Genomic DNA, 25,731 nt, shown 5'->3' on the forward strand with positions numbered 1-25,731 from the left:
AAAAAAAAAAAAAAAGCAAATCAAATTAAAAGAACATTGGTTGTTGACTTGTTCTTTTTAAATATTTCTAAAAATAAAACATAGCAATCTCACTAGAGTTATTTTCGACTTTTAAAAAATTGGCCAAAATGCCACATCAGCGAATCGAGCTATTTCTCAAAACAATTTTAAACATTGACTAATACGCAATTTCAACTTTTGTAGTTTGCTAGTCTGTGTAATTTTTATTTTTTAAAAGAAAGGTAAGTTATTATGCTACTAGTCTAATTGTCCCTTATGTTGATAAACATACCGGATAAGTAAGTCTTGTTTTATTTTACTTCTAAATAAATTTAAGCTTGGGATTAGCCATGATGGGTTAATTTTATAGCCACTGATTTCACGAGTTGGTGAAATAATAAATAATTATGTCGTAATTTTTACCGGTGAAAGGTGTTAAGTACTTATTACTTCATTAAAATCGATTTAGCTGACACTTAGAGTTGGATTTTAAGAAATGAGAAGAAACTAGTATATGATAAATGAGTTCTACAAAACATGTAATCAATCAAACAAAATAATTACAATACATACACACTGCCCGTAGAACACAAGATTTCCTAGCGAGGAAAACGTATGAATTAAATGGAGAGAATTCGTGTAATGAGCAGAATTTTCACGACCCAGATGTCACATGAGTTTTCTAACATCTGATATATTGATAAAGCGCCCTTAAGCATCTTGACCCTTTTGCTTCCTGTTATACATGGCAAGCTTATAAACACGAAAAGATTTTGATTCTATAAATAAACATTAAAAGTATATTCAAGACTGGTGACGTCAAGTCAACATTAAATTTAAAAAGTTTGTTTTGATCTCAAGGAATTGGAATAAGTAAAAGTCAGTGTTTGTGTCATTTATATATATATATATTAATCCGGACGTCAAATTTTTTTTTTTTTTCAAAATTCAAACCACTGACCTGGAATTTGATACAAAGCCACGTCCAAAAGCTTGGTCGCGTGGAGATTTGTAGTACTGAGCAAGTTCACCGTTGACTCGGGAAAGAAGCTTTTCAGACTGCTCAAGCCTCTTGGCAAAGTCACTACTATTACCAGTTCTCAACGAGCTCTGCCTCAAAATAAGCGACATTTCATTCAGAAAAATGATACTAAATCTTATGCGGCGAAAAACATAACTTTTTTTTTCATGGGATAACATACCTTGCTTGTTGAAGGTTGTTGCGTTCGCACTTGTGTAGATTGTTCAAGGCTCTTAGCAAAGTCACTGTAACCAATTCGCAACGAGTTCTGCTTCACAATAAGCGATATTCCATTAAGCGCATAAAATACTGAACCTTACGCTGTAAAAAAGCATATTTTTCATGAAATAACATACCTTGCTTGACGATCCTTGTTGTGCTCGTGCTTGTGTAGATTTTGTTCCAAGAAGAGCCTTCACTGTTTCATCCAGTTCTGCTATTTTTTTCATTAGGTTGGTTTTGTCCACCTAAAGCCCAAATGGAATAAATAATTAGTTATTGTATTGAAATATGCAACTATTTCAAAAGAATTTCCCTTGCCTTCAACATCTCATTCTGCGTAGAAAGTAGGCGATCTCGCTCTTCAAGTTGTTCAACATCTATCTGGGCAGCAAGTAACTCCTTTTCCTTATTATTTATTTCCATCATGCATCTGCAATATATCATTGACAATACATTCAAGTAACATTCTATTTTCAGTTTGAATTTTAAAAAAAAAAATTATATTTTCAGCTTCTCTTTGGGTACCCAGACGGCAGATTAAAGTTTAAGATAACTACATAGCAGCTGAAGGAACAAGTCTTAACCTTTCTCTTTCCTCAATTAGATCATCAATCTGCTTCGTTAAGCCTACTGTTTCCTTCTGACAAATGAAAAAACAAAAAAAGATATTTGGTTAGAAAATGAAAAGTAGATGTCAGAAAGTTATTTACATACCTTTTCCGTGTAAGCTTCTGTGTGTTGATGGGCATCCTCGATTAACTTCTTAACTCCGTACTGGTCTACAAAGTTCTAGAAAATAAAATTTCAAAAGAAAGCAGAAAAAAAAACACGTTAGTATAGCAGCAATCAGTTGTGGTTAAGAAATCAGTGGCTACTAATTTATTAGAAAGCTCAATCTATTAAGCTCAAAACTTAGCAGGACTTTGACTTGCCAAAATTTAGAAAGAAGCTATCAAAGAAAACATTTGAAAACTTAGAAAGAAGATATTTTGTTTCAGAGCCATATAGAAATACATTATCAATACAGATTCTCATTTTTTTCGATTTATCCATGATTTAAATCTTGATTCCGATTGGATTGTGAGTAATCGGAATTCACATTGTCTGCAGGTGATAATTGAAAAGTACTCAAGGACAGACCTGCCTGAAATGGACAAAAAGAAGTATGTCTTGGAAATATATAAGTGTTAGTGGTGGAGCCTAATTTGAGGAATAGGAAAAAGTCCCACATCGTTTAGGGAGAGTAACTTTGTATAATTCCTTAGTATATATAAATGATGCTATGTGTTATATTTTTTGTACCTCAAAACAAGAAACACTTGTACTTGTAAACACTCTCCAATTGGGTTTATAGTTTTGTAGCGGCAAAGTGGATGTAGCTTTCTCATTGAAAGTGAACCACTATAAATCTTGTGTCTCTTCTTTTATTTTATTTTTTTGTTTGTTTTCTGGAGAGAGGGTTTGACAAAGTAAACCCAACAATTGTTTGGGCGAAGTGACGAACTGAATCCAACGACATTTGGACGAAGTGACGAACTAAATCCAACTACGTTTGGACGAAGTGGCGAAGTCAATCCTAACAACTGGTATAAGAGCTTCTAGGTTTGCATTTTCTTATTGAAACGGAGTGCGGCTTGTGGAGAAGAAGCGACATAGAAAACAATGGGAGGCGAAGAAGGCACGGTGCACGGGATCGGGAAGTTTAGCGGGTCGGACTATGCATTCTGGAGAATGCATATCGAGGATTATCTATACGGAAGAAAGCTTCATCAACCGCTGAGCGGGAAACCAGAGAAGATGGACGAGGCAGATTGGAATCTCCTCGACAGGCAGGTTCTGGGAGTTATTCGACTGACGCTGTCAAAGAACGTAGCTCACAACGTGGCGAAGGAGAAGACCACGGCGGGAATGATGAAGGTCCTGACGGACATGTACGAGAAACCCTCGGCAAACAACAAAGTGTTTCTGATGAAGAGGCTTTTTCACTTGAAGATGGATGAAGGAGCCGGGGTAGCCACTCACGTGAACGAGTTCAACACAATCGTCAACCAACTGTCATCGGCTGAGATCGAATTCGACGACGAAGTGCGAGCTCTGATCCTGCTCGTGTCCTTACCAAACAGATGGGAGCCGATGAGGGCCGCGGTCAGCAACTCGATTGGAAGTGCGAAGTTAAAGTTCAACGACGTACGAGAACGCATCCTCGCCGAAGAGGTGCGAAGGATTGATTCTGGCGAGGTCTCGACGAGTTCGGCCTTGAATGTGGAGAAAAGGGGAAGAAACCACAACCGGAATCCGAACCGAGGGAAGGACAGGTTGAAGTCACGGAGTGGGCGAGGTCAGTCCAAGTCAGGGCGACCATTTGCGTGTTGGAACTGTGGCGAGTCCGGCCACATCAGGAAGTATTGCAAGCAGCCAGCCAAGGAGAAAGGCCGTGCCCACGTTGTCACTGAAGATTTAGCAGATGCGTTACTGCTAACGGTGGACAGCTCGATTGACTCTTGGGTGCTCGACTCAGGAGCGTCTTTTCACACCACCCCTGACCGTGACATTCTGGAGAACTATGTCGCAGGAAATCACGGGAAGGTCTACGTGGCTGATGGCGAGCCTTTAGACATCGCTGGTGTCGACGACGTCAGGCTGAAGATGGGAAACGGGCAAATCTGGAAGATCAACAAAGTCAGACACGTGCCAAAGCGGATGAGGAACCTAATCTCAATGGGTCAGCTCGATGATGAAGGTTATACTACGACGTTCGGGAACAACTCGTGGAAGGTGTCAAAGGGAGCTATGGTGGTAGCCCGCGAACAGAAGACAGACACGCTCTACATGACGTCGAGCTGCAGAGACATGGTGGCCGTGGTCGACAACACCGCGCGGACCGAGCTGTGGCACCGCAGGCTCGGACACATGAGCGAGAAGGGGATGAAGATGCTGGTGAAAGACGGCATGGTCCCTGAGCTAAAGATGGTGGAACATCACCAATGCGAGAGCTGCATTCTCGGGAAGCAAAAGCGAGTTAGCTTCACGCATGCGAGCAGAAAGCTGAAGGCGGAGAAACTCGAGCTGGTACATACCGACGTATGGGGACCAGCTCTAGTCCCTTCACTTGGAGGATCTCGCTACTATGTGACATTCTTATACGATTCCACGAGGAAGGTGTGGGTTTATTTTCTGAAAAATAAATCTGACGTGTTCGCTACCTTCAAAAATTGGAAGGCGATGGTCGAGCTGGAGACGAGCTCGAAAGTGAAGTGCTTGAAGTCCGACAATGGAGGGGAGTACGTCGACTCCGACTTCAAGCGGTATTGTGCTGACAACGGGATTAAGATGATGAGAACGATCCCAGGAACTCCCCAACAGAACGAAGTAGCGGAGGGAATGAATCGCGCGCTGAATGAACGAGCTCGGAGTATGCGGATTCACTCCGGCCTGCCCAAGACGTTTTGGGCCGATGCAATCAACACGGCAGTCTTCTTGATAAATCGAGGACCGAGCGTCCCTTTGAATTTCAGAATTCCAGAAGAGGCGTGGAATGGGAAGAAGGTAAACCTCTTTTTATCTGAAAGTGTTTGGTTGTTTATCATATGTTCATATTGATGAATCTGTTCGAAGTAAGCTCGATCCAAAATCTAAAAAGTGTTATTTCATTGGTTATGGTGACACTGAGCTCGGCTATCGTTTCTAGGATGCCTACGCGAGAAAGATAGTCCGAAGCAGGAATGTTGTCTTCAACGAGCAGACGATGTACCAGGACGAGCTAAATGGGAGCTCAACGAGGAAAGCTCCTGAGGGCGAGAAGTCAATGATCGACCTGAAAGACTTCTCGACGACCGAGCTGGAAGAAGAAGACACTTCGATGGCCGAGGTGAGATCGGGCCGAGCTGATGGCAATCACGAGATCGAAGAAGAAGACACTTCGATGACCGAGGTGAGATCGGGCCGAGCTGATGGCGGTCACGAGATCGAAGAAGAAGAAGTTGATGAGAACACCGAGCTCGAGGTGAATCAGCAGACTCCGATCACCGAGCTGTGGAGATCGTCAAGAGTCAGAAAACCGGTACACAAGTTTTCTCCGTCTCTCAACTACATCCTCCTTACCGAAAGAGGAGAGCCGGAGTGCTACGAAGAGGCTATGGAGGTCGACACCTCGACCAAGTGGGAGCTCGCCATGAAGGACGAGATGGATTCATTGATCACGAATCATACTTGGGAGCTGGCGAAGTTACCGGCTGGGAAGAAAGCACTGCACAACAAGTGGGTGTACCGGATAAAGGAGGAGAGCAATGGAAGCCAACAGTTCAAGGCGAGGCTGGTGGTGAAAGGTTTCCAGCAGAAGGAGGGAATCGATTTCACAGAAATCTTCTCTCCGGTCATCAAGCTCGTGACGATCAGAACCGTGCTGGGATTGGTTGCCAAGGAAAATCTGCATCTGCAACAGATGGATGTGAAGACGGCATTTCTTCACGGTGATCTCGACGAAGAGATCTATATGAGGCAGCCCGAAGGCTTCGAGGTAAAAAGAAGAGAGGAGCTCGTGTGAAAGCTCCAGAAGAGTCTCTACGGACTTAAACAAGCCTCACGGCAGTGGTACAAGAAGTTTGACAACTTCATGAAGCGAGCTGAGTTCAGCAGGTGTGAGGCCGACCACTGCTGCTACTTCAAGAGACTTGAAGACTCCTATGTGATTCTTCTGCTCTACGTCGACGACATGCTGATTGTAGGTGCCAACCTACACGAGATCGACGAGCTGAAGAAGAGATTGTCCGAAGAGTTCGCGATGAAGGATCTAGGAACCATAAAGCAGATTCTCGGGATGAGGATCAAGAGGACGAGAGAGAGCATCGAACTCTCACAGGATGAGTACGTGAAGAAGGTGCTCCAACGCTTCAACATGGAGGACGCGAGGTCGGTCAGCTCGCCGCTGGCTAGCCACTTTAAATTGTCCAAGCAACAGTCGCCATTAACAGAGGACGAACTGGCGTACATGGACAAAATCCCCTATGCTTCGGTCATCGGAAGTTTGATGTACGCAATGGTGTGCACGAGGCCGGACATTGCTCATGCAGTGGGAGTTGTGAGCAGGTTTATGAGCAACCCGGGGAGAGAGCACTGGGAGGCTGTGAAGTGGATCCTCCGATATCTGAGAGGCAGCTCGAGTTCGGCGTTGGTATTCAAGAAGTCCGAACTGGGACTCCAAGGTTACGTCGATGCTGACAATGGGGGCGACGTCGACAGCAGGAAGAGCACGTCTGGTTACGTCTACACATTCGGGGGGACAGCTATCTGTTGGGTGTCAAGGTTGCAGAAGATTGTTGCCTTGTCGAGCTGCGAGGCGGAGTATGTGGCCATCACTGAGGCCACAAAGGAGATGATATGGCTACAGACTTTTCTGGGCGAGCTGGATCAAGACCATGACGGAAGTGTGCTGTACAGTGACAGCCAGAGCGCCATTCAGTTGGCAAAGAATCCAGTGTATCATGCAAGAACGAAGCATATACAGCTGAGATACCACTTCATCAGATCGGCATTAGAAGATGGTATATTGGTGCTTGAGAAGATCGCAGGGAGTCAGAATCCCGCCGACATGTTTACTAAGTCTGTGCCGTATGAAAAACTTAGGTTGTGCTCGACCTCAGTTGGACTCCTCGTCTGATGAGTTGAGTCGCCGCTGCAGGATGGAGACGCGTGATGAGATTAGTCTCCAAGTGGGAGATTGTTAGTGGTGGAGCCTAATTTGAGAAATTGGAAAAAGTCTCACATCGTTTAGGGAGAGTAACTTTGTACAATTCCTTAGTATATATAAAGGATGCTATGTGTTGTATTCTTTGTACCTTAAAACAAGAAACAATTGTATTTGTAAACACTCCCCAATTGGGTTTATAGTTTTGCAGCGGCAAAGTGAATGTAGCTTTGTCATTGAAAGTGAACCACTGTAAATCTCGTGTCTCTTCTTTTATTTTGTTTTTTTGTTTTCTGGAGAGAGGGTTTGACAAAGCAAACGCAACAATTGTTTGGGCGAAGTGACGAACTGAATCCAACGACATTTGGACGAAGTGACGAACTAAATCCAACTACGTTTGGACGAAGTGGTGAAGTCAATCCTAACAATAAGTTTCCCAGTCAATGTGAAATTTTTTTTAGTAGAAATGCCAATCTCATCTCTCAAATTTTTTTTTTTTCTGTAATTTTTTTTTTCGTTGAAGATTTCTTGTTCCTAGAGACATGACTGTTGGGCAGTTCATCCACGTCCTAAGCACTCGACTGAATTTGAGCCCCGGGAAAGCGCTTTTCGTGTTTGTGGAGAACACATTGCCTCAAACGGGTAAAGAAAACCCAAGAGTCTCAAAAAGCAACATTTTGTTCTATTTAGACTTGTTACAATTTGTTGTCTTTACTTTTTACAGCGAGCTGTTTGGATCAAGTGTACGAGACTTACAAGGAAGACGACGGGTTTCTGTACATGTGTTACAGCAGCGAGAAGACCTTTGGTTAGTTTCCTCGTCCACAACGGGTTCGTCGTTGTCGTGTCTTTCAGTCATTGTAATTAAAAAGAAAAAAAAAATGTAAATAAACTTGACTCGACTATCACACTCAGCTTCTGCGAAGCCTTTGCACTCTCAAGTACTTTCATTTCATGTTCATTCTGTAAAAAAAAAATTTCAAACCTTCGCGAGGCCTGGTTCGTACGTTTTCCCTTGTCAAGTATTAAAGATTCGGAAATACGAGCAGGTCATATGTGGGAGGTTTCATTGTGATCGCCAAAAAGTAAATAAAAAATTCTCATTCGTGCTCTTCAATTTAAACTTTTTTGTTTTGTTTTGTTTGTGTTCCTGTTATAGTTCTTCTTATGTTTCAAGTCAAAAGTAAATAACCAGAGAAAATAATAATGACTCTTTATTTTTGTATGAATGAAGAGTGATATTCACACAAGAAATCTTCTGTATACATAAACACGACCAGATTTTTACAGATCGTCGGTAATTCCATGGATAGTGACATCTGCCTCAATGACACAAGTGTCATTTTGCAAGTAACCTAAGCTCTTGAACTTGTGAAGTGTCATAAACGAAGCCCAACCATGTTGCTCACCTCTGGTGCCAAACCAATTGGTAGCTGCAAGAACAGAAAATCGGAGCTTTTTAAGTTAGAATGGGCACGGCTCAAACATTCAATTTCGTGAGTCGAGCTATCGAGTAATTTAATTTACCTTTACCAAGTACATGGCTTGAATTAACTTGATTAAGGACGCGTATTGTGTATTCGACAAATATTTTACCACCCGGAGGTAGGTCGTCCGGGTCAAACAGAGTCAAATAAACCGAAATATGAGTACCCAGTCCGGGTCCTTTTCCAATAGGGAAAAACTTTATTGCCCTGCAGAAACCACAATCCACCATAAGAGCTAGTTAAAATGATGAGAATCTGAAGGTTCTCAATCGTCTTCTGATCGATGAAAGAAGAGATTATTTAACTCCTATTACCATATCTGATCTCCGGAAAAGAATTCAGTCGAGTAAGTAGGTTCAACACCCATCTTGGAGTAGTTTTCGAACCTAATGGCGTGCTTGTAGGCGATCGGGTCCTTTATCATCCTCAGACACTCACCTTGATCTTTGGCTCCCTCTTTGCAAACAAACACCTCTGCCCCTAAAAAACAAGTGTCGTTCATGAGAAATCCGTTGCTGGCGTCGTTGAGGGCTTTCAGTGGGACGAACTGATCAAAGCCCAACTCGTGCTTCATTCCATGGAAACGCCTTTCTTTCCCCGCGACATCTGAACAAAAAAAAAAACAAAAAAAAAATCAGACACTCGTCTTAAACAATGAATTTTGTCGTGGATATGGTTCAGAAAGCTGCCTTGAAGAATCATGTAGTTATCACTGTTCTGGTCTAGTATAAATAGTCTGACAATGGCATGAACTTCCCAACCCTTTTGGAGGTGATTTGACGATGCCATAGCCAAGTAGAGTGAGAGGTGTTCTTTCACGTTCCTGCTCTTGTTTCCATTTGGATAAACAACCAAGTTCCTGAGATAAACATACACAGAAACGTGTCACACGTGATAGATTATATGAGAATCGTACTTGTTATTTACCATCTGTATCCTCCGGCTTCGAATTCCGTTGATTCGTATCTCTCAATCGAATGCTTCAAAAGCAATGAGAACGAGTATAATTCGAGGGTGTAGTGAGTGGGTGGTAGTTCTGAGATTGATCTGGAAATGCCTGCAATTGAACACACACACACACAAAGTAAGGCTGATTAACTTTTTTTTCTTTAGCAGCACATTTGATCAGAAAAGTCTGATTTCGAAAGTTCGCGGAAATATTACAGAACCCAACCAGAAGTCTTATAACATACCGTCCGAGGAATCGCATAAGCTAAAAGTTGACATGGCAACGATAACAGTAACAGCCTCAGAAAGGAAATGCTTTGCTTTGTACTAGGTTGGGTAATGACGGTCAAGTTTTTTTTTCATTCTTATAAGGATGGAAAAAAGAAAGTGTGATCCATTGCTTCAAGAGGATTTCAATTTTCATGGCACAAGTATCAATTCCCAACTTGAAGGACTTTCATTTCATCCATATATGTCTCTCTATATTATACTTAACATTTCGTGTCTTGAGAAGTGTAAAAGAAAAATGCTTTGTGTATGTCTTGATCAAGTTTGTTTCTTCCAAAGGACCTAACGTTTGTCTTGTTTGAAGGAGTTGTTGAAGACGAAGTTACCACAAAGTATTTGTGCCAATGAAACTCGGTTGGTAATGCCGATTGATTAAAATGTCGGTAGTTGATGGAAATAACAATGAAAATTTCAAAGAAATTTGAAATACCATTGGTTTATTTATTTTATTTTTTTTTATCAAATTTGAAATGCCACTGCCGATGGAACTTTTTTTAAAAAACATTTGAGAAAATGTAACATTCATAAAAGATAAACAAATAATAAAGTTGATTGCTGAAGAGAAGTTTGATAAATAGACTTTATTATAAATTGAATATATACATTGATTGCCATTGGATATACATAGTTATCTTATACACATCTTTTTTTCATTCCCAGACTAAAATATAAATAGACTTTATTATAAATTGAATATATACATTGATTGCCATTGGATATACATAGTATCTTATACACATCTTTTTTTCATTCCCAGACTAAAATATAAATAGACTTTATTATAAATTGAATATATATATATATATATATATATATATATATATATATATATATATATATATATATACAACTAGCATATAAGCCGGCGCTTTGCTGTGGAATTTTACAGAGGAATAAAAAGTATGTTCATATGATAAGACTATTACAGTTTTCTTTTTTCTTTCGATTAAAACTATTATAGTATATATACCTTATGCATAATGATATTAGCGTTTCTCTCAGAGAGAGAGAGAGAGAGAGAGAGAGAGATGAGTATTCAATTTCGTATATTATTTAAATCCAAGCAAACAATATAGTGGCCTAAGTAGTGATGACATTACTCAGCTTTACATGACTTACATGTAATGTAATTGGCCACTAAAAAAAAAAGATACAATCTTATTAGATGTTCTTATGAATAGTAAAACTCTATTCATATTTATAATACGTAGGTAGATGCAATCTTATTGTTTTTCATACTCGCTAATTGACATTGAAAGATAAAAATTCTTAAACTAGGCTTATTAACACATAAAAAAAATTAGATACTACATTTCCATTTCAAAACAAAATCTTTTGGAAAAAATGATCCTTAATTAACAAAAAAATAAAACATTACCTAGATTAGCACTCTCAATTTTCTAAATCTCTATCATTTTGTTTCTCTTTTACTTTCAAGAGTTTAGTAACTGCTAACCGCGTTTTTTTATTTACACTTATAACCATCCGTACTTCGATTTAGGGCCGGACCCTATGATCACACGTAGGTTGGGTGTGGAGAAGTTTTTCTCTTCTCGTCGATTCTTTTCGCCTCGTCAATGAATCTCTTTCATGCTTCTCGTTCTCTTCATGTCATTCCCGTCACATTCTTCGTGTTCTTCTAATCTTTGAGTTTTCGCTTCTTGGGATCTTCCGCATTCTTCGTAGAGTTCTTGAGTCTTTGCTTATTTGAGTCTTCAACCTTTTGAATCTCTCTCTAAAGCCTTCCCTTCAACCCGTGAAAACCTCTTCCGAATATTTGTCTTCAACCCTTAATCTCTCTAGAATCCTTGCATTCAACCATTTGATCTCCTATCCGAGTCATCAAGTCATTGTATTCTTCGCATTCCTCGTCATTCTTGGATCTTCAAGTCATGCATGTTCGCTGTAACGTCTTCGAATCCTCGCACATTCACCTAAGTACAAGAAAACGTGAATCTAGAGGGAGGTGGAGGATTTTTCATCGGCGCGCGCTTTAACGCTCAACATTAGTCATGTTGTATTGTGTTCTCGGTGAACGATTTGTGATCGTCTCTATATTTTCTAGAGAGAGAGAGATTGTGTTCTCGATGAACGATTTGTGCCCGTCTCTATGTTTTCTAGAGAGAGAGAGAGAGAGAGAGAGAGTAGGGTTAAAGTGTCCATTTTCTCCTTAATAATTGTTAACCTGATTTTAAGATTTGTTGACCAAATTCAAATAATTGTTAATCAGATTTCAATATACCAATATTATGAACCCAATTTCAATAATTGTTAACCAGATTTCACAAACTGTTAACCAGATTTCAAAAATTGTTAACCATATTTCAATAATTATTTACTAGCAGATTCCAATAACAGTTAAACAAATTTCAATAATTGTTGACTAGATTTTGAACACAAGGGTATTTTTGTCCAGAAAAAAAAACGATTATTACCGAAATCTTTTGAAAATATGAGTGGGATATGAAAAGTGACGCACGGTTTAAACTAGTTATGTAATTTTCCCATTATTTTTTACCAACTTGAAAGATTGTGTTTCCATTAATATATTTGTGGAAATAGTTGAAAGTGACCTTTTTTCATAACTTTTTCAATATCAATATTAGCTGTTGAACCTTCTAATTTTCATATATAACTGTTTTTAATCATAATTAATTAACCAGATTTCAATAGCAGTTAACCAGATTTCAATAGTTGTTGACCAAATTTCAATCACTATTGACCAGATTCCAACAGTTTTTAACCAGATTTCAATAACAGTTAGTTATATTTCAATAACAATTAACCAGATTTCAATGACAGTTAAACAAATTTCAATAGTTGGTGATCAGATTTCAATAATTGTTTATTAAATTTTTGAAACATGAGGGTATTTTTGTCCAATAATAATAAACTGTTTTGAAAATATGAGTGAAATATGAAAAATGACGCATATTTGTTTTCGGTTAGTTATAAATTTTTTTCCAATCTACTGTCTTTCGATAATATTATCGTAGAACAATTTTGGATTGACGTGTCCACCACTACTTATAATTAACAAAATATAAATGTGTTTTTATATTGATAAACATACCGGATAAGTAAGTCTTGTTTGAATGTTCAACTTTACCGAGCGGTGGTTCAGATTTTCTGATGGGTAAATTTTATAGCCACTGATTTTCACGCGTTGGTGAAATAATAAATAATTATGTAGTAATTTTTACCAGGGAAAGGTGTTAAGTATTTATTTCTTCATTATATATATAAAGGGAGAATTTGTGTTGGTTTTCAGGGAAATGGAGCACAACTTTCTAATATCTCGTGTGGTTTTGTAAAATCAATTTAGCTGCCACTTGAGTTGGATTTTAAGAAATGAGAAGAAAAACTAGTGTATGATCAATGAGTACTTTTATTGAACAAAACATGTAATCAATAAAATAAAATAAAAAAGCAAACATCAAAATAATTACAATACATACTCACAGCCCGTAGAACACAAGATTTCCTAGCGAGGAAAACGTATGAATTAAATGGAGAGAATTCGTGTAATGAGCAGAATTTTCACGACCCAGAATTTTCTAACATCTGATATCTTGATAAAGCGCCCTTAAGCATCTTGACCCTTTTGCTTCCTGTTATACATGGCAAGCTTATGAACACGAAAAGATTTTGATTCTATAAATAAACATTAAAAGTATATTCAAGACTGGTGACGTCAAGTCAACATTAAATTTAAAAAGTTTGTTTTGATCCGGACGTCAAATTTATTTTTATTTTTTTTCAAAATTCAAACCACTGACCTGGAATTTGATACAAAGCCACGTCCAAAAGCTTGGTCACGTGGAGATTTGTAGTACTGAGCAAGTTCACCGTTGACTCGGGAAAGAAGCTTTTCAGACTGCTCAAGCCTCTTGGCAAAGTCACTACTATTACCAGTTCTCAACGAGCTCTGCTTCAAAATAAGCGACATTTCATTCAGCAAATGATACTAAATCTTATGCAGCGAAAAACATATTTTTTTTTCATGGGATAACATACCTTGCTTGTTGAAGGTTGTTGCGTTCGCACTTGTGTAGATTGTTCAACGCTCTTGGCAAAGTCACTGTAACCAATTCGCAACGAGTTCTGCTTCACAATAAGCGATATTCCATTAAGCGCATAAAATACTGAACCTTACGCTGTAAAAAAAGCATATTTTTCATGAAATAGCATACCTTGCTTGACGATCCTTGTTGCACTCGTGCTTGTGTAGATTTTGTTCCAAGAAGAGCCTTCACTGTTTCATCCAATTCTGCTATTTTTTTCATTAGGTTGGTTTTGTCCACCTAAATTCCAAACGGAATAAATAATTAGGAGTTGTATTGAAATTTGCAACTATTTCAAAAGAATTTCCCTTGCCTTCAACATCTCATTCTGCGTCGAAAGTAGGCGATCTCGCTCTTCGAGTTGTTCAACATTTATCTGGGCAGCAAGTAACTCTTTTTCCATATTATTTATTTCCATCATCCATCTGCAGTATATCATTGACAATACATTCAAGTAACATTCTATTTTCAATTTGAATTAAAAATATATATATATATATATATATATATATATATATATATATATATATATATATTTTCAGCTTCTCTTTGGGTACCCAGACGGCAGATTAAAGTTTAAGATAACTACATAGCAGCTGAAGGAACAAGTCTTAACCTTTCTCTTTCCTCAATTAGATCATCAATCTGCTTCGTTAAGCCTACTGTTTCCTTCTGACAAATGAAAAAACAAAAAAAGATATTTGGTTAGAAAATGAAAAGTAGATGTCAGAAAGTTATTTACATACCTTTTCTGTGTAAGCTTCTGTGTGTTGATGGGCATCCTCGATTAACTTCTTAACTCCGTACTGGTCTACAAAGTTCTAGAAAATAAAATTTCAAAAGAAAGCAGAAAAAAAAAACACACAAGTTAGTGTAGCAGCAATCAGTTGTGGTTAAGAAATCAGTGGCTACTAATTTATTAGAAAGCTCAATCTATCAAGCTCAAAACTTAGCAGGACTTGGAGTTTCCAAAATTTAAGATTTCCTATATCTGCTCGGTCTTTAAACCGGATAAAATAAACGAGATAAGTTGGAATTTATTCTACATACAGCCACACTTACAGCAAAGTTATTAATGTCCAACTTGACGCCGAGTAGTTCACGAATCACATCATGGGTCATGCTTTCTGTTGAAGCCAGCCTAGCCTTCAGCAAGCAAACCTGATCCAGAACAATCGAAATCAGTACTCAGCAACTGAATGGTACTAGACCGTGATCATATGGCTAATATAACTGCATTATCTGCTCGAGTTTTTGTATTTTGATGATCTTAAAAAACTGATGAACCTCTTTGTGTCGACCAGCAGCGAGTTCCTCTAGCTCCTCTATTCGGAGCCTGGCTGCTGATAATTCCTGCTCCCTCTCCGCATTCAACTGTGGAACCAAACTCGAAATGCATCTGAATGGTGAGCTCGAGCGCCTCATCCTTACTGTGTTTGTCTCAATTTTTTCCGATTCCCGAACTGTTGATGTTGAGTTTCTTGAGTCTATTTTCACTTCACTAACCATGTCCTCCAGTGATTTGTACTGCAAACAGGTAGGAAATAGCCCATAAACCAGTGTTGAGAGCAAATTGATCGCACCATAATCTAAAATGTCTTAATTTTTTTGTTTCAATTGCATCCATGTTTAGTGCTATCCATTTCTCTAAACAGTATGACGGAGAGATGGTTTCTTGACGTTTGCGAATATAGTGAATGGTTGCGAATATGATCTTAGTCGTACCTTTCGTTGGTACTGAGATGATTGAGCTTCTGCGTGTAGCATGATTTCAGATATGTACTCCTTGTATTGTTTGATCTTCACAGCGTCAATTTATTTTATTAATAAAACAAAAATGGAATAGAAACAGATAATTTCATTCAAAGGAGACAAAAAGAGCAACCAATAGTGGCAGTGAGACCAATACCTCACTTTCGTGTTGTTGCCTTTCCTCTTCAAGAAATTTTATTCGGTCATGAGCCTCATGAAGGTCAATGGCTTTGCTCTGTAGTTGCCTGTATCATAACCATCTCCGTTAGTCTCTAGAGCTTATACAGAAGTCTGTCAACAATCACTTTACCTGGATATCTGAGTTCGAATTTCTTCATCATTTGCATTCTCTAAGTCCTCGTGTTCCGTTAGGTTTTCAACATTCAATAATCTGTTTCTCAAAGCCTTGAGTTCCCATTCCAAGGAATCTCTGATTAGCCGATGTCTTTCAACCTCATCATCCATCTCAGATACCTATATGCAGAAATTTTGTCTTCATTAGGATCCAATTCATGGATCTCTTGGTTCGATAACATAAATATAAGGGGATCATATCCTTTCTCACTCTTTTTCAAAAACAATTAATAAATGTTCGCTTTGCTGGTATAAATTCATCACACTTCAATGATTCATTACTCTTGTTCCTAGAAAAGTCCCACAATCTAGTTAGTTTTCTAATTAGCAGCCACGGTTACTTGTATATAGCTAAATAATAGACTTAATAAAAAAAACCATTTTCTAACTATTCTTATAATATGGTATCAGAGCCATTAGGTCTGATTTTCTGGAAATTTTTAATTCATCTTTCTGCCTTAATTGTATTGAAAGTTGACTTGTGCTCCCATATTTCTTACATTCTTATCAGTAATATTCTTTACTGTAACGTTGCATTATTCGAAGTGTTGTTGCTTATGCATGACCTTTTTACATTATCAGTTCTGCCCGAATTCGATACAAAGCCAATATCTATGGAAATTCAGCACCCTTCCTCAAGCACAGAAATTCCACAAACAACAAACAGTTATATGGGATGAAAATGAGGATATACCTTCTTTTCAAGTACATTTATTGTAGACTCGAGCTCTTCGATAGAGCTTTCTAAGATTTTAACCTCTTGCTCCTTTTCTTCCGCATATAATTTAGTTGCGTTAGACTCCTGAAACGTAGTTCAATTTCACGTATAAGCACGCAATTATATCATTCATGAAATAGTAGAGTTATTTAATTGTACCTGGTGAGCTTCAGCGATAATAGCTTCTTTTTCATCCAATGTAGCATAGGCAATCTCAAGTTTATCATTCAAAGATTGAACTTCTTCGTTAAGCTGGTCTCTCTCGTAAGTGACCTTCATCAAATTATCTTCTATGCCTTCAACTAATGAGATGAGCTTCTCTTCCGTTGAAGAAGACAATCGGATGATTTCGTCTTCCAAACTTTTAACAACCTCTTTTTGCTCTTCTAATTGTTCTTCAAGTTCAGCTTTTTTGAGATAGACATCTTTGAATAGCACTTTCAACTCGACATTCTGCTCCGAAAGAACTTCAATCGTTTCGTTAGAATCAGCGAGATTGGAAGCTGATACAACAAGAGCCTGTTCAGTTTCAACCAGATGGGACTCGAGCTTTTCATGTCTTACTAACATGTCATCGTAATGCCTTGTTTTTGTCTCCAGCTCATGCCGAACTTTACCCAAAGTACACACAAGTCTTTCAGTTTCGTCTTTGACATCCTTTGTGATTGATGTTGATTCTTGTAACAAACTGAAGTCAAATAGTAAACCTGCTAGTAGCTCTTCCTTGCGCTTCAATTCCTTCTTCAATGACAAATTTTCATAAATCAAATCGTCATCGAGCAACCTCGAAGTGTTGTCGGCTTCTCTTTGAATCTCATTTCCTCTGGATCCAGTACCACTGATCATGATCTCGTTCAAACCATTGGACTTATTGTTTTGTGTCTTATTCACATTTCTGAATCGATGAATACCAGTTTCTGCATCTTGACACGTAATCTTGTTAGTTAGCGCTCCCAGGTAACATTGGTACATCACGAATGAGGAAAAATCTTTCTCCACAATCTTAAGGCCTATATCTTTCAGTGATGATCTTGAGTTGCGTATAAACTGCAGCATTTCCACTCCCAGAGAACAGATGTCCGAGAACATTGCCGTTAACTTTGTCTCGTCACTTTTCAGTTGTGTGTAACACTCTTCAAGCAAAGAAACTGAGCTTGCAATAGCTTGCAAATCACACCTGGTTTGTTCCTGAAGTAGCTGAGTCTCATTTTCTTTCACGCTTATTGAAGACCTCAAACGCTCAATTTCTTCATATAAGTTAGCTCGTTCCAGAATCAACTCCTCACCTGCGCTTTTCCACATACCACTCAAGTGTTTTGAATTCTCGTTTGCTTCCGTCAAAGCATTTAACATTAAATCAGCTTCTTTTACTGTTGAACGGACTTCCTCAAATTTCTCTAGGAAACTTCTAGCGTGTTCGATTTTGTCATCATTCGCTCCCTGCAGATGGAAAGGCAACATTGGCGATGTGATATCTCCTTTAGAAACAAAAATAATTTGATAAACTGACTGCAAGTTTTACCTTGTATATAGGAGTAACAAAATTAGCTTTCTCAAATGAAGAAACAGAAGAAGGAATTGGCTGCTTCAAATCTGCCAAGAATTACTAGGTGATTAGACCCCCTTTTATTAATATGTCCATAAGTGAAAGTCGAAAGGAGACACATACCATCCAGAAGTGCAGCTACTCGAGAACGTAGCATGTTGAAAGAATCAAACAGCATTACGAGCTCTACTTTCAGTAAGTTTCTTGTTGATTGACGGTGGCTTAGATCTCTCGAAGATGTATTTGTATGAGATAAAAGTATCGAGCCTTTAGACTTCAAGTCCATTTGCTTGGATGTATTTTCAGGTGATATACACCCACCAGAGCATGATGAGGCATTGAGACTTTTTCCTGAAGCAACACTTCCTATTGAAAAATCAGAGCTAGATGAAGAACAAGCAGGACTCCATTCATCTACATTTAACATGCCGTCATTATTGGAAGAGCAGTCAAACGTATCTACTTCACCGCAGACAAAATCTTCAATAACTTCTAACCTACCATTCGCTTTAGAGATTTCATCTGCTATTTGGCATAGCATGACGTAGTGCTCTCCAAACTTTTGATGCTCTTGTGCTTCCAGTGATAGTGTATCCTCAGTGATATATTCTAAATTTTTGGGTTGATGTCTCAGAGCCAGTATTATTTTTCCCCTCTCTTGCTCTTCATGATCAAATTTTTTTGTGTCAAATAGCCAATTGAGCATAATTGAAGCAATACTAGCACATTTTTCTGCCTCGATAACCTGACCCTCCATGAGTTTGAGTTTCTTCTCTATCATTTGTACCCTGTCAATTTTTTCATCCGACAACGTGCTTACTTGCCTTTGGGAAATTTCTTCATCATTTAGATTTTGAAAGTCTGTTAAAGCCAATGTTACCCCCTTTAAGGAACTCAACTTCTGCCCCAAATCTTGTACCATGCCTTGTGCGTCTTCAAGGTTGGTCTTTAGGTGCAGAATTGTTTCTTCTTTCTCAATGTATGCTTTAGCAGCCCTCTCAACATGTTCACTGATCGAAAGACTAGTCTCAGGGAAAGAACAAGCAATACTCTCTATTTGTCTTGATATACTTCTGAGGGATCTAGAACCATCAACAAGGAAGCCTGTGAGCTCTAATGTTGCTCTTTCCCACTCCATATTTAAGGCCTTTAATTCCTCGTCTTTAGTCGCCACAATCTTTCTAAGTTTTTCATTTTCTTGGGCCATAGATCCCAATTTCTCATCCAGAGTGCATTGAAGTGAAGCGACCTCTTCCTGTAATTGTAGAATTGTTCTTGCCGTCTCCATCTCAACCTGCTCTCGGACTAATTCAGCTTCTTGTTGGCAAGATAACTGCAATTCACGTTCCTCTTGGAACTGACTATTAAGTAGCCTAACCTCCTTGAGGTCCTTAGTTATTCTATCCAAGTTCGCTTGCAAGGCAATCTTGTCACTTCCTTCGCTTTTTCCCTCGACTTCACCATTATTTTTTCTACCTAAATCGCCAAGCTCCGAGAATCTACAGTCAAGCCTTACCAAGGATTGTCCATCTAAAATCTCCCTGATGTTGGAGCTTTCCTTGAATCTGCAACTGTTCTCCCGTGTGGTTAGTCTCTCCTCTTCTGAAAGTCCATGCTCGGACTCCTCTCCATCAATCAAAAACCTAGCATCCATGAACTCTTCTTCACTAACATTAGAAGATATAGTTGGAGCACTATCCACATTCCTATCCATGTGATTACGCAATGCCTCTTCATTTGCTTGAGTAGAAGTTATCATTTCATCACCGGCGTCACTTTGCATAGATCTGCTCTCAAACTGTGAAAGGGGAGAATAAGCATTGGTTAGATTAATATACCTTTAAAATTTATCATAAACGATAAACCATTTGTTTAAGTTTTTTATTTTTTCTAAATGCTTGGTTGATGTATGCATGGATTTCAGCATCGAAGTGTAAGATATATTTGCATTGTGATCAAATAAAGAGGGTACTACTTCTACGAGCACCAACTCATAATTTTTGCTATCTTCGAGCATAGTGGAGTTGTGATGTTTCCATAGATTTTCCACCTTTCGGTGTGCTAGTTTCTTCACAATTGTGGCTTTTCTACAAGCATTTCCACAGGCTTGCAATTCAGAAAATCCACTTACCAGTAAGAATTCATCTGCCTGCCTGAATATTTCAGAATCCTTGGAGAAAGAATCTAGGACCTGAAACAGAGTTAAAATTGTCAATCATCAAAGTATAAAGGGTCAGATTTCTTTGCATCACCGTAGGGTGTAATATATCCTTACAGAATCAGAAGTAGTTTGACTACAATTCAGATCCCTCTTCAGTTCTTTACGTAGTTCTTCTACATCGCTGCAGGAAAAACTAAACATGTGATCAAATCTAATTAAGAAGAAAAAAAAATCAAATTAAGATAAAGGCTTCCAGAGTTCTGAATAAACAAAATTATCATTTTCGCAATTTAAAATCAAAGTTAGCAACAACTGCCATATAAAGGAGTTGTGAAAACTGTACCTGATTAATTTGGAATTCATGATCTTACAATCTTCTAATTTATTTGTTGAATGATAACCCTGTGTTTTGATAAGTAGGTAACTATTAACCACTAAAAATGTAACTAAAACCTAAAGTGATCGATAAGTAGTTCTTTCAAACCTGGCTTTCATTATTTGGGGAGAACAGAACTTTTCCTTCTTCAATATCCAGAATCTGGTATCAAAAGATTTTTCAGACAGCTGCATGGATCAAGTGAGAAAAAAGATTATGAAAAAAGTATTAAGAATTATGGACCTGATTCCGTAACTCTGACACTTCAGCTATCAATAATTCTCGCTCTCCTTGTTCATAAAAGCTTTGATACCTAAATGAAGAGTGTTTAAACGGCTTACTATCATTCATGATCAATTAAATTGCAATGATACAAAAATAAGTAAGCTACTGATAGGAATTACTGATGCAGTTGCTCTTGAAGTCTGTGATTCTCTAGAGCACGTTGCTTCAATTCTGGGTTTTCATTAATTTCTGCTTGAAGAATCTGAATCTCTCCCATCAAGGCCTTATTTTCTTGAACAAGATACTCATCAGCTGACAAAACTCCATCTTTCAATGATTCAAGTCGTTTAATCTCCTCCTCGCGTAACTTTATTATCTTTATATAATTCTGAGCTTCTACTTCTCTTTGGTGAGCCTATAACATGATATGACCACAATGTAACAAAACAGTGAACTGAAAATTAAAATATATTTATTTATAAAAGTTGGTGTGAATGTCTTTCTAGAATAAATGCATACCAAACACTTTAGTTGCTCCAGTTCAGCCTCTAATTTTCGGCATGCAGTTTCAGTCAATTTTTCTCTCCGCAAAGCCCCAGCTGAAGTAGCTTCCATATATTTTATCTGCTATTTTATATGTTACTGCTAGGAGTTGATGAATCCAACACTACATAAGATTAAGTAAAGTGTTAACTAACATCACTAAAGTTACCTTGTTTTGGAGATGTTGGATCACATGATTTTCAGACTTCATTTTTATTCCAGGGAAGTTAATAAGTGTAGATTCTTCAGAACATGGCTCGCAACTTGGTGAAGACCTCGGAAGATAAGCATTCTTTATAAGATAGGATAACTGACCCTGTTTGGGTAAACGAACTTCTTATGTTTTCTATCATGTATACACCCACAGACATAACTCTTACAGAGCAGCAATTAAACACATACCTTTAAATCTTGGATCTGTTGCTGAAGAGCACTTATGTCACCTGAGGTATCCTCATTCACTTTAGCCTTCAGATAATAAAAAAAAATACAAGAAAGTCAGTGCAAGTCCAATTATTCTTCACAACTTTGAGTGTGCTACAGCAGAAAAGTAATTACATTGTTCTGAATTAGCTTTGCGCGTTGGGAAAACTTCAAAGTGCTGAGTGTTTCATTAGCAGAACTGCATAAAGAGTGGGTATGAGAAAACAAATATACAACAATGACCAATTCTTAAATTAAAATGATATAATAGATTAAAAATATCCCACCAAACGGATGGACTGATATTCGCAATAATAGTTGTTTTAGAGTTTCCACCAAGCGAGTCCTGCAACCATGGGAATATGTTTTTGCTTCAGCGTTGAAAGAACAAAGAGAAGAAAGCGGTACTATTACTGTAAACAGATATGTTTAAGAGCTTTAAGTTGTAACCTGAAGTAGAAACGTTAGTCTTGAATCTCGATAGGGAACATGTCTGTGTTTCCCATGAGCTAAATCCACCAAGGACATTATAACCAACCTGAAAGCACCCAACAAGAGACAAAGACCATAAATACTTCCTATTTTATTAGTTCTAGCGTGAATCTATGAACTGCTTTTCATATTATGCTGAGGGCAAAGGAAAACAAGCTACATATTTTATAGATTAGAAAACTACCAAACAAAAAAAGAAAATTGGTTTTAATGGTGTATATTTACCCAAGTGTTGATAAAGATTTGTTAATATTTGCTGCTTCTTTTAAACGGTCTCCTTCTGCACCGGAGCCTTTCTGCCTTAATCAACAAGAAAGTGCTGATTAGAAGTCTATGATTATAAATTCGAACTTTGACTATGAAATAAAAATTAAAACAAAAAAGATCGTGAAAGTGACAGTTTACCTTTCAGAACCAGCTAGATCTACCAAATTCAACCTTGCAAATCTAAAATGATTCATCGAATCTTTCCCCCACTGGCTTTCAATGGTGCAAGTGAAAACACTGTGTGATCGACTGCTTTCACTGTTCATGTGTGTTGCTGCCACTTTTCTGTTCGCCGCACCCTAAGCATTAGCAAAAGAAAAAAACTGTTAACCCATAACTTCAACATATTCTAACAGGTAGATTCACTCAAAAAGGAATACCGTTGGATATATTATCTAAAATGTTAATTCCGTTTAATATCATGTCCTGCTACAAAAATCTACCTGCAATAGTAGCTTGACAACATCATTAACATTCCTCACTTCGTACTCTGTAAGATTTTCCACATACACACCCTTCTTCGAGTCTTCTCTGAGCTACACGAAAAAAAAAAAAAAAAAAAAAAAGATCTGCATTTCGTTCAAGAATACAAAAACAAAAACATGAGTTATCAAGAGGACACTGATTACTTGCAAATTAGCCGAAGAAGGTTCCAAGAGATCAGTTATATGCTCGTTGTATATCTCAAGAAAGGAACATTTGCAGCTATACTTCAGCTGCTCATCTCTTCTGTTTTCTTCCTCCTGCAAATTGTAGAGGCATCCAAATGAATATATAAGATATAAGTAGGGTCCAGTGGCTATCTAGCCATATAAAACATTAGAAATTTTGAAATAGCCAACGTTTCGTTAATTTTTTTTAAATAGCCACTTAAACCTATTTACGCTATAAAAATAATATAAAAAAAACGCAGAGTAAATTTCTAGTAAATATGACTATTTACGAAATATTTACAAAAAATTTTGGCTATTTACGAAAAATTTTACAAAAAGTTGGCTAAAACGCAAACGCTTATGTTTATGTGGCTTATATCGCTAATTTTTTATTTTTTCATTTTATGAAATTCATCTTTTGTAATTTGAGGACTAAAGATATAAATATCCAGAGTACAGTACCGTCATGATTCTAGTGAATAGATATTCAAAAATGCGTGGAGTTAGTCCACAATCATCAGTGATCGTTCCTTCAATCTCGTATATCTCACCCATCATGGTGTATGTTTTGCCACTGCCTGTCTGCAATCAAACAAGTTCAAGAATAAGCTTCACAATGCTCAGCATACAATATATAAAAAATGAAAATAAAAATAAAAATAAGAACACATGGTTTTATTAGTTCAGGTCACATGAATCACATACCTGACCAAAAGCAAACATACAACTATTATAACCGGACAAGCAATTCTCTACCATGGGCCGCCCAGCCACCCGGAACAGACTTTCCTGTACAGCATTCATGCAAGACCTCTGATCAGCATCTTCGGAGAACCATAAACTAGAAAGTCAAAACTTGAAACCGCCGTGTTATTCCGTTTTAGTTGACATTTTTTTTTTATTAGTTTAACGAGTTTCTAACAGTTCAGGTATTCTATTTCTTGGGTATCATAGTTGACTTAAAACTACATGACAAGAAACAAACCCTGATTATGTCAAAGGCTTCCAATTTAAGTTTTGAATTTAAGCCAATTGCTGTATATTCACTTTCTCTATCTAGCTCTCTCGTCTGTTTTCCATGTTATCATTTATTTTGCTCCTTATTCATATTCTACTGATTACCTACAGCTTGACAAAACTACCAAATTTGCCTCACTTAGATAAGAAAGTTTTTTTTTTACCCATCACTGAATCATCAATTTTCAAAAGGAAAAAAAAAAAGCTATGCAATTGTAATTCAAGAGTTCCATAAATGGAAGAAATAAATAAAGGGAAATATTTAAAAAAAAAAAAAAAACAAGAGATATTAAATCTAAAACCTGTGAGATGGTTTCGCAGGCAACATGGTCAAAGGTAAATCTGGTCTCAGGGTGACCAAGCCACACCAAGCTCTGTCCACTCTCTTGCCTCAAACACCGACCATAACCTTGAGAGATTCTCTCCATCGCACTCGGTGGTCGAATTCGAATAAGCACCTGAGCGCCAAGAAAATCAACAACAAGAAACACAAAATCTTGCGGGAAAATAAATCATTTCATTCGCTCAGGCACACCTGAACATTATGATCGGACCAGAACGACGGGTCCTCTTCCAGCTCAAAATGCGCAGGCGAGTCAGAGAACTCCGAACTCGCAACCGAAATCGCCCTCGAAACCCTAGACGAACCCGGAAGAGCTCGGAAGCTCGCTATTCCTCCGCCGCCGAGTGAGAATCTGGAGCCACTCTTCGCCGGAGTGGTCTGCGCCGATCCAGACTCAGAGCTGGACCTCGCGGCAGAGGGAACGAGCTTTCTGTCCGAGGAAGAGACCGAGAACCTCCGTGAATGTCCCCGGAGCGAGTCCGAGGTCAGAGACGGGTCGGAAATGGCGTTGAACGGCGTCCTTGGAAGAGGAAAGTGAATTTGCGAGTTGGTCGCCGCCGCATCGGAGCCATTGGCGCCGGAGTTCTCGTCGGGCTCGTCCAGGGATTTTCCAACGCTTCGGAGCGTGATTCGCGAATTCGAGGGTTCCGTTTTCGACATTGTTGATTCACAGCGAGAGATTTTCAGTTAGTCCATTTCAAAGATTTAAAAACTTGGAAAGAGTATTTTTTTGAATTCTAAGAAGTTGAGTTTTCGAAGCTGAGAGAGAGCGTGTGTTGGATTGGATTGGGTGATAAAAAAAGAAAAGAGCGCTTTTTAATTTGAACTGTGCTTACGTGTGAGAGTGACATGATAATAAATAATCTACTTTGCCTTTTATTTATTGTCGTTGGGTTATTTTAAGTCAAATTTATATTAAGCTTCAAATAAAAGGTTAATTAAAGTGCTAATTTTTTCTCCCAAAAAAATAAGTGCTTATTTAGTGCCTGTATTATGAGCAATGTAGTCCATGGTCTTTACAATTAGTAGTTTTAATTATTATAACCATTAGATGCAACGGTTATAATCATTTTTAGTTTTTCATTTTTTTTAATAGTTAATTTTCAAGATTTATTTCGATGAAATCTTTTAGCTTTAGCACTAGAACA

The 25,731-nt window shown here is 38.0% G+C and overlaps 3 protein-coding genes across 3 annotated transcripts; 1 reads left to right on the top strand and 2 right to left on the bottom strand.

The window, feature by feature from the left end:
* Positions 1 to 452: 452 nt before the first annotated feature.
* POK1 (phragmoplast orienting kinesin 1) lies at positions 453 to 25,359 on the bottom strand. Its single transcript, XM_089628049.1, has 36 exons — positions 24,776 to 25,359; positions 24,543 to 24,698; positions 23,929 to 24,012; positions 23,686 to 23,805; positions 23,200 to 23,313; positions 23,014 to 23,106; positions 22,709 to 22,869; positions 22,529 to 22,603; positions 22,262 to 22,349; positions 22,099 to 22,157; positions 21,947 to 22,010; positions 21,791 to 21,856; positions 21,558 to 21,704; positions 21,365 to 21,469; positions 21,025 to 21,260; positions 20,864 to 20,933; positions 20,729 to 20,782; positions 20,588 to 20,646; positions 20,359 to 20,425; positions 20,215 to 20,274; positions 18,207 to 19,881; positions 18,060 to 18,130; positions 16,697 to 17,977; positions 16,514 to 16,621; positions 15,776 to 15,939; positions 15,623 to 15,710; positions 15,439 to 15,513; positions 15,001 to 15,240; positions 14,776 to 14,874; positions 14,460 to 14,534; positions 14,330 to 14,385; positions 14,027 to 14,138; positions 13,843 to 13,953; positions 1,203 to 1,289; positions 962 to 1,110; positions 453 to 736 (listed from the first exon to the last, which is right to left on the bottom strand). The coding sequence occupies exons 1-36, from the start codon at positions 25,241 to 25,243 to the stop codon at positions 712 to 714; spliced, it is 6,762 nt and encodes a 2,253-aa protein (XP_089484175.1). The 5' UTR covers positions 25,244 to 25,359; the 3' UTR covers positions 453 to 711.
* Positions 1,924 to 8,043, top strand: LOC149384500 (autophagy-related protein 8i-like). The gene is made up of 4 exons (XM_089628810.1): positions 1,924 to 1,944; positions 2,252 to 2,406; positions 7,450 to 7,568; positions 7,651 to 8,043. Exons 1-4 carry the CDS (start codon positions 1,924 to 1,926, stop codon positions 7,737 to 7,739), a joined length of 384 nt encoding a protein of 127 aa, XP_089484936.1. The 3' UTR covers positions 7,740 to 8,043.
* On the bottom strand, positions 8,115 to 9,696 carry LOC149384501 (MATH domain and coiled-coil domain-containing protein At3g44790-like). Its single transcript, XM_089629137.1, has 6 exons — positions 9,607 to 9,696; positions 9,341 to 9,470; positions 9,100 to 9,272; positions 8,728 to 9,019; positions 8,454 to 8,620; positions 8,115 to 8,359 (listed from the first exon to the last, which is right to left on the bottom strand). Exons 1-6 carry the CDS (start codon positions 9,638 to 9,640, stop codon positions 8,211 to 8,213), a joined length of 945 nt encoding a protein of 314 aa, XP_089485263.1. The 5' UTR covers positions 9,641 to 9,696; the 3' UTR covers positions 8,115 to 8,210.
* Positions 25,360 to 25,731: the final 372 nt, after the last annotated feature.

This window comes from Urtica dioica, chromosome 10 (assembly GCF_054948205.1).
Source record: "Urtica dioica subsp. dioica isolate 48M chromosome 10, U.dioica_male_clone48M_v1_H2, whole genome shotgun sequence".
NCBI lineage: Eukaryota > Viridiplantae > Streptophyta > Magnoliopsida > Rosales > Urticaceae > Urtica > Urtica dioica.